Source organism: Lissotriton helveticus, chromosome 3_1, assembly GCF_964261635.1.
Source record: "Lissotriton helveticus chromosome 3_1, aLisHel1.1, whole genome shotgun sequence".
Classification (NCBI taxonomy): domain Eukaryota; kingdom Metazoa; phylum Chordata; class Amphibia; order Caudata; family Salamandridae; genus Lissotriton; species Lissotriton helveticus.
In genome coordinates, this window is record NC_136061.1 from 338,157,962 (window position 1) to 338,175,067 (window position 17,106).

At 49.0% G+C, this 17,106-nt stretch overlaps 1 protein-coding gene across 1 annotated transcript in view; it reads right to left on the minus strand.

Moving 5' to 3' along the window:
* Window positions 1-17,106, minus strand: part of PIGL (phosphatidylinositol glycan anchor biosynthesis class L) — a 450,063-nt gene that overhangs the window by 70,565 nt on the left and 362,392 nt on the right. The window contains exon 5 of the mRNA XM_078679985.1: window positions 4,442-4,473. Within this exon, the coding sequence (XP_078536111.1) occupies window positions 4,442-4,473 (32 nt within the window). The remainder of the gene's footprint in view (window positions 1-4,441; window positions 4,474-17,106) is intronic.

Sequence of the window (17,106 nt, forward strand, 5' to 3'; positions counted from 1 at the left end):
GTGAAATTCATGACTTCTCTTATGAAAGAGAAAAATAAATACTGCTCCAAACCCTAAGTTAAGGTATAAATGTAGGTCCAATATTGTACATTGAGGTCAATAAATAAATAAGACAAACCCTAAATACAATAAACTAACAAGAAAATGACCACGATGTGAAAAAGCTTGCTGAAACGACTGAGACCTAAATATTGTGCACTGTGAACGAAAGGTAATATGCACTGTATGAGACTAAACTTAATTGTGCACAAATAACTGTAATTGGTAATTGGTGTGCCTATCACCGCGAAGGTTGACAGGCAAAGCGTGAAATTACCTTCATAACATTGAAACACATGTCTTTCAAAATTATTATATCTTACAGTAGACATCATGTATACAAAATAAATTATACTGTAAAATGAATAAAAACTTCTATAAATAATCAATAACTCCAGTCGCCGGTGAGCGACTTCTCACCCGGGGTCACTGCATACCGCTTCCTACAGATGCCGCCGAGTATTCGTAGTAATTGTTGAATTTTGCCTGAAAATAACTATGACAGTACGTTTATGAGGAAAATATCATCCATGTTGTTGCTCAACTGTTTGACTAAATAGTTCATTAGACTGCACATAATGAGAGGCAGGCACCGTTATGGCAACTAGCAATAAGTCTAAGATGGCCGCTGCGTCAGGCGTGATGACGTGAAGAGAGAGGTTTTGATCACCAACACTCCGGGAGGGCTCAGTGACGTAATCAGTCACAAACTGAAACAGCAGGAGAAGGATGGCTCCACACAGAAAATCCAACCGTCACTCAGCAGACGAACATAAGGTAAGAGAGAGACTTAATCTCCACAGCGTCCAACTCTTATGGGACTGATGTTATCACATAGAGGAAAGTTTACTGTCAAGCCGGCATTTTGGGGATCGAGTGATAACGAGTGAAATGTACGTCAAACTGGCACTTGGAGATCGGGTGAAAATGAGTGAAATATACGTACTTGATGTGTAGACTGTAAGTGGATACTAAATTGGAAAACCAAACGTCACACAGCGTTTCACTCTATTCCTCTGGGGCAAATATTTTCAAAAGACCACATTACTTCACTTGCTTTAAAATTGCTGAACAGTTCGAGTGTTTTGAACACACATCGCACACAAAATAAACTGATGTATATGAGACCAGTAGATGGCAGTAACGATCTATCATTCAGTCCCACAAGCAGTCAAAACGATGTGAATGTACACAAACTCCAAAATCACATAGATGCTTGGCTCAGAAGGTTATTGGAAATTCAGGCAGTCTGTGGAAATCTAAACATAAGAAACGGAGATACTTGAAGGTTCAGTGAAACGATGATAAGTTCCTACGACCAACCGTCACTGACAGAACACGGTAAGATCATGAATTACCTCGCACATAATCCGTCAGAGTTGCTGTCTTTTCTGCTTACAGTCAGAGTTGCTGTCTCTTCTGCTTACAGTTAGGCTCAGAGTCAATAAATTTTATTTATTTCACGTATCCACACACGCTTCCAAATACGCTGAGAGCCAGGAAAGACAGTTAGTTCAAAAATGCACAGTCACAGTTCAATACAGAAATTCCTCCGTTTCACGATGCTTTTAACCCCTAACAGGAGTTTTTCGTTGTTTTAAAAGCTTCTGCTAATTTCTTTCAGAAACTTCGAAGTTAACGTAAAAGGATTTTTTTACCTTTGTCAAAGTCACTGCTGTAGTATGGTTGTAGAGTGTCAAGTTGACAGGAACCAAGATGAAGTGCGATGAGGGCGACCGGTGCAGAGGTCAGTGGTGGGGCTGATTTCTTGACAGTTGGTTCACAGCAGTGAAGATAGGTAAATTCCAGATGTATTTGCTTGTAGAGGTGACTGAAGTAGGTTCTTTCAGTATCGTCGCCAAAATAAATGTAGTAACTTACTCCATGCAGGTAGGTGATATTCAGGTAGATTTATTAGATATTAATGGAGATTAGTAATACATTAGTAGATAGCCCCACCAGGAGTGCCCAGCTAGGCACTCAGCCCTACTCCAACTGACTGCTTCATAGAACAACACTCTATATGACATCACACTTGAGTGTTCTACAGATGGAGCAGTGGGAGACATGTATATACTCAATATACAGGATATTACACCGTGGCACTTAAGTTCAGAGACCCTTGGCATTTACTCTGAAACGCCTCAAAGTCCTTCAGAGAGGCTTTAGCTGTTGCCCTAGAGACCACTGGCTTGTCTTCAAACACTCCTAATCAACCCTGGAAGACCTCTGGCCGATCCTCTGCCTCTCCAGGCTAGCTCACAGAGGTGTTCAATGTGCACGCTGGGACCTTGAGGCCCAGTTAACATTATTTGCCTCAGCTTCAAAATGTACTCTAAATGTGAAGCAATTTGAAATTCCAGACTAAAAATTAACTTAGTATCTTCAGATTGAGCTGTGGGAGCATTGCAAGTGCATCAAAACAAAATACAGTATGGATGACGAGTGGCCTCAAATGAATTTAGAAAAGCTCCTTACTTCATATTAAAATGTTGATTTTTATGTGTTGGCGAATTAAGTAAAATGTGTCATCATTTGTGGATTTGTTTGTACGTTTTTTCCTGTATTTTCTGTATAGATTTACAGTTCAAATCATCGACAATGCTTAGGCTGTGGCCCTTGGCTACCAGGCATGTCTCAGTGAGGGGTCCTCGGATTCCAATAATGATTTTATGGAGGGGGAGGAGGGCGGCGGATCCCCGGGTTCCAGTATGATTAATTCGTGGTCCCTAGAAGTCAAAAGGTTGAGAGCCACTAAGATATCCTGTTGGCTACTTAGTGTTAAAGCCAAATGCGGCGGCACTGCGTTCGTTTGTCCAGCAGATGGAACTCATCTTCCACAAACGTACACGCCAGCATACTCACAGTCAACATAAATACACAGCTAAACACATTTTTCCGACAGATGAAAAGGTCTGCCAGGTGTCACCTTTCCTCGTCTTACTCTGACAATACAAAAAAAAGGAAATCTGATGAAGATATGAAAATAAAGTGTGTCCTGCACAAGCAACTCTTGTAAAATGCAACGGATATGATAAAGTAACATCACAACAGCAGTGTCCACTGCCCAACATCCCAAAACACGCAATAAACTTCCTGCAGCAAGCCCAGCCATATGGCTCAGAAAGAAACAGTGTGCTTGTTACAAGACTCAACCTCGAAAAACAACTGAAAACACAAAATATGTCTTACTTGACCCAACAGTATATTAAATGGCAGATCTGTTCTCTAGCGAGAAACATTCAGCAAACAAAAAATTAAAAAACACGATTTCCTCAGAAAGAAAGCTAGCATTCACTCTCAAAACCTACTACTTGAAAACACCAAATTCACAACCTTCCAAAGACACCCCCTACATTACAACTGATCTCTTATTACAAACAGCGTAGCGTGGCTGTACCAAGGCCCAGGCCCACTTCCTAACAAGACACCAAAAAGAGACAAAACAATCTGCAGTAAAGGAAGGGAAGTAAACGACAGAACGATCATCTGCAAAAAAGCCATTGTAGCCGCATAAACATCCTATTGTCCTTCGTGTGGGGGTTCTAAGAATCTGTAATCTAGAACTCTTTGCAAGAGCACTGCTTGCACCTCAGAACAGTCTTGAGGACGGTGACACGCTGTGCACCTCATCAACATTCACATCTGTGCTTAAACACATCCTCACATCAATTACTACACTTTCTAAAAGAGAATGAACTTCCTGCCCTGCGTTCAAACACACAACGTCTATGACTTCCAAGACTTAATTTTATACTAAAAATATAACATGAAAAAATACCCTTTTATCTGCACGTCCCACACTAGAGCGACCAAACACGAACCAAACAAAAACCCCAAAATATGAGTCTCAGAAACATGCAACACTTTACCGTCGGATTGGAAACTAACAGCAACAGGAGAACCCCATAAACGAGGGAGCAATAACCAATTTCAGTTTGTGGATAAACTCTGTTTAGTCCTAATGTCTAATCAAGCTCCTGAGAGAAGCAGAAGCCCCAGGCAGCAACAAAGCCGCCATTACATGTGCAGCAGATGCAATGACATGGGGCCAGGCTTGTGAGGGCCCATTGCAAATGGCAACAGTTTCAGTGAGAAAAATAAACTCTTACAATGGAAGAAACACATTAAAACATACTTCAAGACCCTTTACAAAAGACATAAAAGAACTCCAGGCTAAGACTTCATTTACCTGAAAGAAATCTCTAAGAATGACGTCAAAAACCTGTATAACATAAACCCCTCAATGGCTCTATCGCCAAGTGCCTCACACCGCACAGGACCAGAAAAAAACCTGTATGGGATTACTCTGCTGAGTATTCCCACTGAGGCTGCTGCACTGTACGTGTTTGCACCCCCAACACCCACCCAACAGTAACAGCCCCTTGCATTTTCCCGTTACCTGCATTCAGCTTTCCTTCCGAGAGCAAGTACCTGTTAAAGGAAACAGAGGATTAAGTCAGCACCAGAACGAAAGATTTTTTTTTTTTAACTTATAAATAATAATTATACTGACAAAGACATCCAAAGGACCTCAGTGTCTGCCAGCTGCGGCTCCTTTTGTTTACCATGCAACCACGCGAAGGTAACTTAACTGAACAAAAAATGCAAATAATACGACAATGTGGCACATTTTATGATAGTGTTTCATTATGTTTCCATTTGTACACATGTAAATACTGTCTCTGCAAAGATTTCACTTCATTAGTACCAGTTTACCACCGAATTACACCAACGAGCAACTGAAAGGTGACTAATCACCTTTAGTGAAGGGCTGTCCATTGTATGGCAAAATGTTGGTACATTTTTAATACCTTTTAATCTGTTTGAGCTAGAAAAATCTTTTTTGTTAAAATTAGCAGATTATGCAGTAGATGGTTGATTAAGAGGCAAATGCGGAAAATCCATAATTATGTGGGAAATGCTACAGAATTGCATAATTTCAGTGGTCCTGCCAGAAAATCACAAAACTAAATCCTAGTTGGCGCAGGCGGAAATAGCGGCATGTGCATATATAATGCTGCAAAGTCCGAGCCTGTGACAGAAAAAGCTGTGAATATGCACATTTTTATCTATATATTTTAGAAATAAGTAATCAGATAACACCTATAAACATTTTGAAGAGTGTTAATTAAAAAGAAGCACTTAAGAACGCAACTCGTGACACCCTCACACCTCTCAATAACAAAAAACCTTTGTGGAGCTGCAAATGGCTCTATTAGTTCAAGCATTTACTGGCTCCCGATGTTCAACGTCCTGTGGGCAAATCACCATAGCTATGTGCTTAAAAACAAAAAATCTGAGCCTGTATCATGTAACTGGTGCTCATGTAAGGGAGAGATCCGTGCCCCAGGGCCGAATTTGCGCTGAATAGCACTCCCAAAAATCAAAAGATACAGAACCTGTTTCCAGACTGTAGTCATTATCAGGTATTTGTGGTAGACGGGTGAAGCAAACAGAGGAGATGTTCTTCTACTCGGGCCACTGCTATCTATCACTAGTGCAACAGATGTAGTTGCATTGGTGCCAGGTGTGAAAGGTAAATACAACACACAGATTATGGGGAGTAGAATTGGTTGGCCAATTTCTGTTTTTGTTTGATGAATTTGCTCTTTGTAGGTTTCAGATTTATTGTGGATTATGAGGTACTGAAAAAGTATCCATGAAATGATCCCATAAGCCTAGACCCTTGCGCTCAGCCCTACCCCCGCCACTCCCCAGTCCTTGCCATAGAGTTTTGAAGGGGGGGGGGGACTTTAAAATATTTTGCTGGGGGGAGCTCAGTGAAAAAAAATTTAAAAACCTCTGGTGTAGGGCATGTCATCTACCCATTGAACACCCTCTAAAGAAGATCATGCCCACCTGAACCCATTAACAGAGTGCCATCAACAGTGCAGCTGTGGTTTTCATCCTTGACTAGCCGCCATGTTACACAGGTACTGTGTGTGGCATTTCATCCCTGTTCCCAGGACCCTGCCCCTAATTGAGCTAGCATGGAGGATGCATCCAAAGGATATGAGAATGAACACTGTCTGATGCCATGCGGCTCTCTTTAAATGACAAATGCCTTTTGTTATTATGAAGAGACTTTTCCATCAAGAATCTTATTGCACAAACTTTTATTATACAATGATATGGATGTTTTTTAACAGGTGTACATTTTATAATATGGTTGGATTGCTTTTCTCTTCTTTTTACGCTTGTTGTGTATTTTAGCGTTTGCAAAAACAAAAGTATTAGACCCTGCGATTCCAGAAATAAACTGGTTTCTTGAAGTACAGCCTACTATTCTACAATTGTTAAAATTGTGAAGTGCACTGATGCGATCTGAAGCAGCTGCGTTGTACAAAAGTGTCAAACAAATCAATATTTTCTGAGGGAGGCAACAGATTACACGCACCTTTGGATTTGATAAATTGGGGCACAGTCTGGAGTGGAAGTTTTTACTGTAAAATGCTTTTCTGTACTCCCTTTTATAGACACTCCAGCGAACATTTCCTCGCTATGATATACCTTCAAACACGCTCACTGCACTCTCTCATTTACTTGTTCACTCACTTGCTGACTCTAAAAATTATTCTGCTCGCTTTGTACAGAAATGCCTGCCATACTGTCCTCCGTCAAAAGCACCTTACACCATGGGTACTCTAAAACATTTTCCCAGGGGTCACAAAGTTTAGTCTGTGATGTGGTGGTAAAGTGGTTGCATGGGAAAGGAGGCATATACATTTAGTGTCTTAATTGCAAAATGTAAAACCAAAAACTTGGGATTAATCCTGGCTTCTCGACTTAACCACTGCTGATCTTTGGCAGTTCCCTGAGATCTGGACCATGTCAGAGAGATTCCCCTGATGCTGCGACCAGTGGGACTTCAGGACTCACTTGAGAGTCTGCATATGCCAATGGGCATGAGTCACAAGCAGGATGCAGGAGGTAATGAGGCTCAACAAGTTCAGAGTGTTTCTCACTGAAAACCAGGATAGAGGATAAAACATCGGTATCATAGCCTGAATATCCTGGAGTTGCTGCTCTGGAGGATAATCCAAAACCTGCACTGTGTCCAGAACAGCTTGGATGAAATGGAGCATCTGAGAGGGAGTCAAGTGTGACTATGGCACATTGATAATGAACCCCAGCAAGTGTAGAAGGCTTGCCATATTCTGAAGGTAAAAGTTGACTGGCTGGTGTGAGATTGCCTTCAACAGTCAATCATCGAGGTAGGGAAGAATGGAACCCCCAACCTCTGCAGATAAGCTGCAACCACCGCCATCACTTTTGTTAACACCCTAGGGGCAGTGGTAAGACCTAAGGGGAGTGTTGGACCTGGCCTCGTGGCGTGGCTCCCCCCAACCCTTAGCGACGGACAGTTACCCCTGCGCAGCGAAGACCCCGGTCGTCCCGTGCCCGGTCCGCCCCACTCCCTACCAAACGGACGACCACCCCCGCATCCCGCCATCTATCCTCCCGGTACCGAACGCCCAGAACCCACATCACCCTAGAGGGCCTACGGTAGCCATTACCATTCCTACAGATCCCTGACATCATGGGCCCCTGCATGACCCCGGCCCCAGCGAAACCTAAGCGCCAGGCGCGCCTTGCCCGGCTGGGGGGTAGAGGGCCTCCTCTGAGTGAGATAAGGCAGGTACTTTCGATCACACCTCCGGCCTCCCCGGGAGACTGGTTTCCCTCACACCTCTGGCCTTCCCTTGAGGACTGGTTTCGATGGCACCTCCGGCCTCCCCGAGCGCTGGCTTCAGGCCCTGCTGGGTGTCTGGAAAACCCCGGACTCATCTTCAAAGGATCAAAGGGCCAGCCGGCAGGAAACCCCAACAATCAGCCCCGAGGCATCAGATACCCGCCTGCGAGGGCCCGGACTTCAAAGGGAGAAAGGGCTATAACAAGGGCGACCCGAGAACTAGCGGGCAGTTGAATCCTGGACTACGAGAGCCCTGCTGACCTGGTCGCGGCTCAACCAGCGCGAACAAGAACGCTATCCGAACTTTGGAACCTGTGCTTGAGCCCTTCTGACGAGGTCGCGGCTCCTTGAAACATCTTTGCTTGAGCCCTGCTGACGAGGTCGCGGCTCCCCAAGAACTACGAAACACTCCGCTCATTACTGCTCGAGCCCTGCTGACCTGGTCGCGGCTCGAGGGTACTCTGGTCCGGCTGGACCGACGGCACTACCGAAACATCGTGGCTCGAGGAGGGTGAGTGGAACACCCAGTACTATCGACATCGACAGCAGACCCGTAACCCCCGGCTCGAGGATTGAGAGCTGTGCGCTGGATACGGTGGTGCTGGTCCCCTGTACTGAGACTGTCCCGCTTGCACCCCCCCCTATGATCAAAGACTTACGAACCCTTTTTACCCGAATGTAAATATATGACCTTTTAACCAGCAACGGCTTAATACTTACTGCTTGATAAAGAACTCGTTATCAGTACTCAATTGTGTGGTGTCCATTTATAACGCAGTAGAGGCTCTGCGCGTACGGTCTCGAAGGTGAAGTCCCCTCCTGCGAGGGTTTCACGCCTGTGCTCGGCAGCGCTCCTGGGAGAGGTGGATCCCGGGGTGGTCCAGAGAACGCTCTCTATCCCCCCTGAGATCACCCCTTCTAACATTGGTGGCAAGCGACGGGATATGAGCCGACAGAGATCGTACAGTGAACAGCGTACACACCACCCAACAAAGAACCAGAACAGACAAAAGGAAGAACCACCATGAGTCCCACTGGAACCAACGCAAATTCAAAATTCCAAGAGGACCGTTTGGAAGAGTACACGCATAGAGAACTAAAACAATTCTGTAAAGACTTTAAAATCGCTACCACTGGTTTGAGCACCAAGGAGGATTTCCAAGAAGCCCTAAAAGCTTGGGTGGAGGCCGGGGCCCACCTTCCCCAAACAGAAGGGAGCAGTATGGAGGAGGGGCCGCGGACCGAAACCAGCATCACAGAGGGAGAGAGAACCGACCCCCCGCACGGCAGAGCGCATCCGAGGGGGGCCTGTCCCCAGAGTAGCTGACGGACAGAGAGAGAAGTAGGATCCACGAGCTGGAGCTAGCTAAGCTCAAAATGGAAGGAGAGCTCAAATTAGCCAAAAAGAAGTTGGCTGTGGAACAATTAAGACTGCAAGGAGAACTGGAGGAGAAGAAACTCCAGAGAGAACATGAAGGAAAGAAACTGCAACTGGAACACGAGCGCAGCGCGAGGAAACCGGGTCCCCGGGAAACCGAGGGACCCCTACTCCTGTGGAGGCGAAAGTACACAACCCCAAGGATGTGGTGAAAGAATACTACAAAAACAATGACATTCAGCAATGGTTCAAAGCATATGAAGTAGCTATGACCTCCCACCGAGTCCCAAAGAAGGATTGGGGGGCTGGGTTGTGGGGACGGTTTCTAAGCGAGGGGAGAGACACCCTGCTGGACCTGCCCTCCGGCGTACTGAACTCATACAGCCACATGAAGGAGGCCCTACTAGCCAGATATGGGCTCACCCCTGAGATGTACAGGCAGCGATTCCGAGACTGTAAAAAGATTCCTGGCACCACGTGGGTGAAGTATATCAACTTCTACAGCCGGGTCTTGGAAGGGTGGATCAAGGGCAGCAAGGTCACCACCTATGAAGAATTGTTCGACTTGATAGCCTAGGATCACTTGTCCACGAACTGTTTCCTAGAACTACGCCAGCATCTCCTTGACAGCAAGCTGACAGACCCTCGAAAGCTCGCCGTCGAAGCAGATCGCTGGACGAACACCCGGGTCCCCAAGGGCTATATGGGGGACTATGCCCGAAATGGTCAGGGACCTCCCCGTCAGAGAGGGGGAAGAGGCCAAGGTAGACATCGTGAATTTCCAGTCAGGACCCCCGCGTAGCCCCCCAAGGACCCAGCCCCAAAATGTTCCATCCCTCTCCATGTCCAGCGCAGGGCCACCCCCGGGTAGGCAAGGGCCCAGATCTAGTATAGCGTGCTACAGGTGCCAGCAGCCAGGCCACTACGCCAGTGACCACCAGTGTCCCATGAACAAAAGACCAGCCGCTGCCTGCCCACCAGCCCGTCAGATAACCACTGCTGCCCTAGGAGAGGAGGTTGAGGATACCGAGGAGTGGGAGCCTGCCGCCATGTCCCTGGTCTCCCTAGGAGATAAGGAAATGATCCCTGGCGCCCCCCTGCCGGCCAACACTAAGAAATACCGGCAGTGGGTGACCGTCAATGGACGCCCCATAAGGGCCCTTCGCGACACCGGAGCAAGAGTTATGGCTGTTCGCTGTCACCTGGTCACCAAAGAGCAAATCATACTGCACCTCCTTTGCCCTGTTATTTCGGCAGACAACTCGGAGAGCATCTGCAAGATGGCTCAGATTCCCTACGAGTGGGGAGGGGTCTCCCGTTCCCTGCGGGTAGCCGTCCGACCCTCCATGCCAGTGGACTGTCTACTGGGCAACGATCTGGAGAGCTCACCATGGGCCCAGGTAGAGCGAAAGGCTCACCTGAAGATGATGGGCCTACCCGAATGGGTATGCGCCACCACCCGATCCATGACCGCCAGACTACCCACCCCCGAGGGAGTGGGCCCAGAGAACATAGACCAGACCTCAGACGACGGGGGCGAGTTGCCAGAACCCCCCGGTCTCCCCACAGGAGACTAAATCGACCTCAACGCCGGCCCTCTCGGCCCGAACGCCGAGCAAATCACCGAGTTAGGTGATCTACCAGAGTTGGCTCAATGGCGCCAAGAGGGTGGGCCTTCCCGGGAGGAGTTCTGCCAGGAGCAGGCTACCTGCCCCTCTCTCGTCGGCCCACGGCAGCAGGCCACTGCCCAGGCCGCTGGCGACCAGTCCGGATCCCATTGGGTCTACTGGGAGAGTGGCCTTTTGTATAGCGAACAGAAGACGGCGGAACTAGGGTCAGCCCGGGTGCTGGTGGTACCCCTACGATTACGGGACTTCCTCCTGAACCTGGCCCATGACGTGCCCCTGGCGGGACACCTGGGACAGGATAAAACCTATCACCGACTGGTCACCCATTTCTATTGGCCCCGAATGCGCGCAGACGTAGAGCACCACTGCAAGTCCTGCCCCACGTGCCAGGCTTGTGGGAAGAGCGGAGGGAAGCGCAAGGCTCCCCTCCAACCCTTCCCCGTAGTCAGTACCCCGTTTGAACGAGTGGGAATCGACATTGTGGGACCCCTGGATCCCCAGACTGCCCTGGGACATTGATTCATCCTAGTCCTGGTGGACCATGCCACCAGATACCCCGAGGCGATTCCCCTCCGAACGGTGACTGCCCCCGTAGTGGGGCGGGCCCTGATGGGGATATTCTCCCGGGTGGGATTCCCGCGAGAGGTCGTGAGCGACCGAGGTACAAACTTCATCTCAAAATATATGAAGTCTTTGTGGCAACAATGTGGGGTGACGTACAAATTCACCACCCCGTACCACCCCCAAGGTAATGGCCTGGTTGAGCGATTCAACCGGACCCTCAAGGGAATGATCATGGGCCTCGAAGAGCCCCTGAGGCGCAAGTGGGACATCCTCCTACCGTGCCTCCTGTTCGCCTACCGGGAAGTCCCCCAGAAGTCCTTGGGGTTCAACCATTTCAAGCTGATCTACGGACACCCCATCCGGGGACCCCTCAGCCTGGTCAAGGAAGGCTGGGAGGCAGCGTCCCGGGTCCCACCCCCTGATGTGTTTCGATACATCCTGACCCTCCAAAACCAGACCCGCAAGTTCAGGGAACTCGCGGAGGCGAACCTCGAGGCGAGCCAAGAGGAAATGAAACGTTGGTATGACCAGAATGCCCCTCTGGTCGAGTTCCAACCGGGTCAGCAGGTGTGGGTGATGGCCCGGTGGAACCTTGCGCCCTCCAGGACAAGTGGACCGGGCCCTTCAAAGTGGTGGAACGCAAGAGCCAAGTCACCTACCTAGTAGATGTGCAATCCCCGAGGAACCCTTTGCGGGTCCTCCACGTGAACCGCCTCAAACCCCACTTCGTGCGGTCTGAGTTGAGTTTACTCCTAGCCATCGACGATGGAGCGGAAGAGGACACAAGCCTCTCTCCGATCTCCTGTGTGCTAAGGAGAAAGGTGGCTCCGTCGAAGGAGTGAGTCTCTCCTCCTCCCTCACCCGCAAGCAACGAGAGGACTGTCGCCAGTTACTGGGACAGTTCCCGGACCTTTTCTCTCTCGTCTCCAGCATCACCGACTGGTGCGTCCACGATGTGGACACTGGGGACAGCTCTCCCGTAAGGCACAGAGCCTACCGCATCCCTGACAGAGTCCGGGCCTGCATTAAAGCATAAGTCTCGAAGATGTTAGCCCTGGGAGTGGTCGAGTCCTCTGACAGTCCATGGGCCAGCCCCGTGGTTCTGGTTCCGAAGGCAGCCGCTCCCGGCACCGTCCCTGAGCTGAGGTTCTGTGTAGACTACCGCAAGCTCAATGCCGTCACCCGAGCCGACGCACACCCCATTCCTCGCGCGGATGAGCTCATCGACCGCCTAGGATCTGCCCACTACCTCAGCACCTTCGACCTGACCTGCAGATACTGGCAAATAGCGCTCACAGAAGGGGCCAAGGAGAGATCTGCCTTTTCCACCCCAGATGGACACTATCACTTCCGAGTGATGCCCTTTGGAATGAAAAATGCCCCCGCCACCTTCCAGAGACTGGTTAACCAGGTGCTGGCCGGGCTGGAGGAATTCAGCGCCGCCTACCTGTACGATATCGCGATGTTCAGCTCCCACTGGACCGAACATCTGCGGCACCTCTGGGAGGTGTTGATGGCCCTGCGACGGGCAGGCCTTACCATCAAGGCCAGTAAGTGTCAAATTGCACAAGTGTCGGTGGTCTACCTAGGACACCAGGTCGGGAGCAGACGAGTGGCCCCCCTCCAACCCAAATTAGACGCGGTCGTGGCCTGGGAAGCCCCCACGACCCAAACCGAAGTGAGAGCCTTCCTGGGGCTCACCGGTTACAACCGGAGATTCATCAAGGGATATGGCAGCATACTAGTCCCACTCACAGAATTGACCTCCAAGAAACAGCCGAAGAAGGTGTGAGAAGTTGGCCTGATATATGATGTTCACTAGTTCTAGTGATCACCTTGTATCAGTCCAAACAACCCTTATGGTGATTGGTTGTAAGTCAACCTTATAGACCAGCTATCCTAATGGTAGCATGGACAAAGCAGTCTTAGGCTAAACTCTTTTGGCATGTGAAGCCAGCTGTTTTACCACAATATAACCCCTTGAATACCAGATGAAAGGACACCACACAGGTTGTTATGAAAATAAACAGTATATTTATTAATAACAACACCTCTGAACTCTTTATGAGGTCAGAGGGCTAAGCACATGACAATCTCTTACGAAAAATACTACAAGTCGCACAAAATTACAATGGTGCCCTAGGGGCACGACAAACCATCTACTAAGTAAGTGGAATGTGAAAGTCGATAATCGGAATGGAGCTGTCCAGAGGCTGTAGGATCGATGGGACCACGCTATACTAACTTCAGGTGAGTACTAGGAGGCCCACGGAACGCGTGTGCAGAGTGTGAACTCACACGCGAGATGCGTAACAACGTCTATGGACAGTACAGTTCAAGTTAAAGGTGAGTACGGACAATCCTGACTAGATATAACAACGACGACTGTGGAACTGGACACTAGGACAGTTAAACTACCCTTGAGCACCGAAATGCTCTCGTTACCTCACCCACGGGCTGCGGGTGCATAGGTGTCAAAGTGCGTCGGGTTCTCGCGTTGAAGTCTATGGAGCCTGAAAGAAAAGATGCTGCAGGCGACCAGGAGGAAGATGTCCGGTGCAATCCAAGGGTGGATTGTTGAAGAAGGAGACCTGAAAGCAGAGGGGACAATGATCACAGTCACTAGCCAGTGACTGGAGTGGAACCAGGAAAGAACCAGATGTCGTCGTCGCGATCAGTTGAAGAGTGGACGCTTGACTCTGCAGCCACGTGGACCAGGAGGTGTCTTTGACGACCAGGATGGAGGCACGAGCTGTCCCACGCAGGCTCTCGCTGTCGGCGGTGTTGGATCCGGGATTGGAGGCTACAGGCCTTGGCAAAGGCAACCCACGCGGTGAGTGAAGAAAGCGTCTGGTGCGGACTAGGAGAGTCCGGGGTGCCTCTCTTTTGGAAGGGAGCAAGGGCCAATCTGGAGCAACCAGATCAGCAGTGGAAATTCACAGGTTCGTCGTCTGGGAGGTCACTAGCCAGCCAGCAAGTGACCAGACAACGCGTCGAGCAGCAACAAAGCAGAAGGGCCCCACGCAGATCCCGTGGATGCTGGAGGGCTGATCTTCGGTGCAGGGGCTGCTCGGGGTTGGGGCTTCTCAGTGCCCAAAGCACTTGGTCGAGTTTACCTCGGGAGTCATGCTGGAAGCGAAGTGCAGGTTCGTTCAAGATGGCCGGTCCCACGTGTCTCGTCACACCCACGGGTCTCAGCTTTGCTGTAGATGCAGGTTGAGGTCGGAGAGGTCTGGGAATCCGGGTCTCGTCGGGCTCTGAAGTCTGGATCCTCGAGGGAAGACGACAGAGTGAAGCCGCTGGACGCTTGATGGTGCCTGCAGTTGCAGGGTGGACACTCCTTGTCCACAAGGGAGATTCTTCAGTCTTCTGTGGAGCAGAACGTCGAAGGCCAGAGTTTCTTCTTGTAGAATAGTTCAGGATAATCTAATTTGGAATGGGACCAGCTCCTACCTTTATTCTCCTAAAGGGGGCTGCACTACTGACTAGGTCCCTCCCCTGGGTGCGACCAGGAAGGGGGGTGGTTACACCCCCTATCCTTTGTCCGGTTTCCCGCCAGAGCTGGGGCTGGGATGCCCCAGCAACTGGTTTGAACCGGTGTATGCACAGGGCACCTTGTGTGCCCCAGGCATGTCTCATTCCTTTCAGGCCTCCCTACCTCAATACACAAAATCCTGTCTGGGGTGGTGCTAGCACCTCCCAAGGCAGGAAACCCTTTGTCCAAGCCATCCTCGCTGGAAGGACTCCCAGCAGCAGGAGGTCAGACTTGTGTCTGTGGTGGCAGCATCCATTTTGTGATGCTGAGGCTCGAGTTAACTTTAACCAGGGTTCACAGTTACATACATGTTGTGTCCCTCTAGAAGGGTGGAATGCTACCCCCGTCGCCAGAATTGGCGAGGGGGTAGTATTCCAAATCGTATGACACCTTACTCGACATGTTTTGATAATGTTATACCAGAGTTAGCATTTTACCGCGAGGTAGATAATGCACTTAAGAGTATATGGTATAGCGTTATCATGGAACAGCTATGAGGACTTGGTTCCGCAAGCTGCAAACGGGCTCAGCTCAAGCCAGAGCACCACCTCACATAATTCCAAGCACTCTGCCTTCAGGATTGATAAGGCCTTCCATAGGAGTAACTGATAGGAATATATGTGTCCATTTTAGGGTTAGATATAGGTATACTATATCTACAGCAAAGGGTGTTTACACCACCTTGCCCCAGCTGTCATGCAGCCAGTTGTGTCAGATTTAGATGGCCAGCCAGGGGTGGCATAATACATGCTTCAGCCCCTGGTAGGCCCTGGGTATACCTATGCCCTGGGTACAGGGACTGATAAGGTGGCCCAGTACCAATTGGTAAATGCACCTAAAGTACATGGTTGTCAATTTAGAGAGAACAGCTAGGCTGTGGGTCTGATTAGCAGGCCCACAGCCAGGGAAAGTCGTAACCAGTGAAGCAAAAAGCTAAAATCTGGGGTGACCATAGGATTAAAGACCCCACTCTCCTACATAACCCCCCCCAAACTTAGGGACATTAAACTAATCTTGACCAGGTGAGTCTTCCTGTTCTAAGTGGAAATACCTGGAGAGACCATCTGCATTGCCATGGTCAGTCCCTGGTCTGTGCTCCACTGTAAAGTCCATCCCCTGTAGGGAAATGGACCACCTAAGAAGTTTGGGGTTTTCACCCTTCATCTGATTTAGCCATAAGAGGGGCTTATGGTCGGTCTGAATCTTGAAGTGAGTTCCAAACAAGTATGGCCTCAACTTCTTCAGGGCCCAAACCACAGCAAAGGCCTCCCTCTCAATAGCTGACCAACGTTTCTCTCTAGGGGTCAGCCTTCTGCTTATAAAAGCAATGGGCTGGTCATGACCATCAATATTCAGTTGAGAAAGAACAGCTCCCACACCCAACTCAGATGCATCTGTTTGGACAATGAAGATTTTGGAGTAGTCAGGACTCTTGAGAATAGGTGCAGTACACATGGCCTGCTTTAGGTCATCAAATGCCTTCTGACAGCTAACTGTCCACTGAACTTTCTTTGGCATTTTCTTGCTTGTCAGGTCATTAAGTGGTGTCACAATGGACCCATAATTCTTGACAAACTTCCTATAGTAACCAGAGAGGCCCAAGAAAGCTCTGACCTGTGTCTGGGTGGTTGGAGGAGCCCAGTCCTTTATGGCCTGTATCTTGCTCTCCAGTGGTTGAACCTGGCCTCCACCCACAAGGTGGCCCAGGTACACAACCTGACTCTGCCCTATCTGGCACTTAGTAGCCTTGATAGTGAGGCCTGCCTTTTGCAGGGCCTCCAAAACTTTCCTCAGGTGGATCAGGTGATCCTCCCAGGTGGAGCTAAAGACAGCAATACCATCTAGATATGCTGCACAGAAGTCATCCAACCCAGTGAGAACTTGGTTCACCAACCTTTGAAAAGTGGCAGGTGCATTTTTCAAACCAAAGGGCATCACCACAAATTGGTAATGACCTCCTGGGGTAGAAAATGCTGTTTTGGCCTTGGCATCCTCAGCTAACCTGATCTGCCAATAACCAGCTGTGAGGTCAAATGTACTTAAGAAATTTCCAGAAGCCAACTTATCTATCAGTTCATCTGCCCTAGGTATTGGATGGGCATCTGTCTTAGTGACAGCATTGAGACCCCTGTAGTCTACACAAAACCTCATCTCTCTCTTACCATCTTGGGTGTGAGGTTTTGGCACTAGAACTACAGGACTAGCCCAAGGGCTCTCTGAGGGTTCAATGACTCCCAATTCCAACATCTTTTGTACTTCTGTTTTT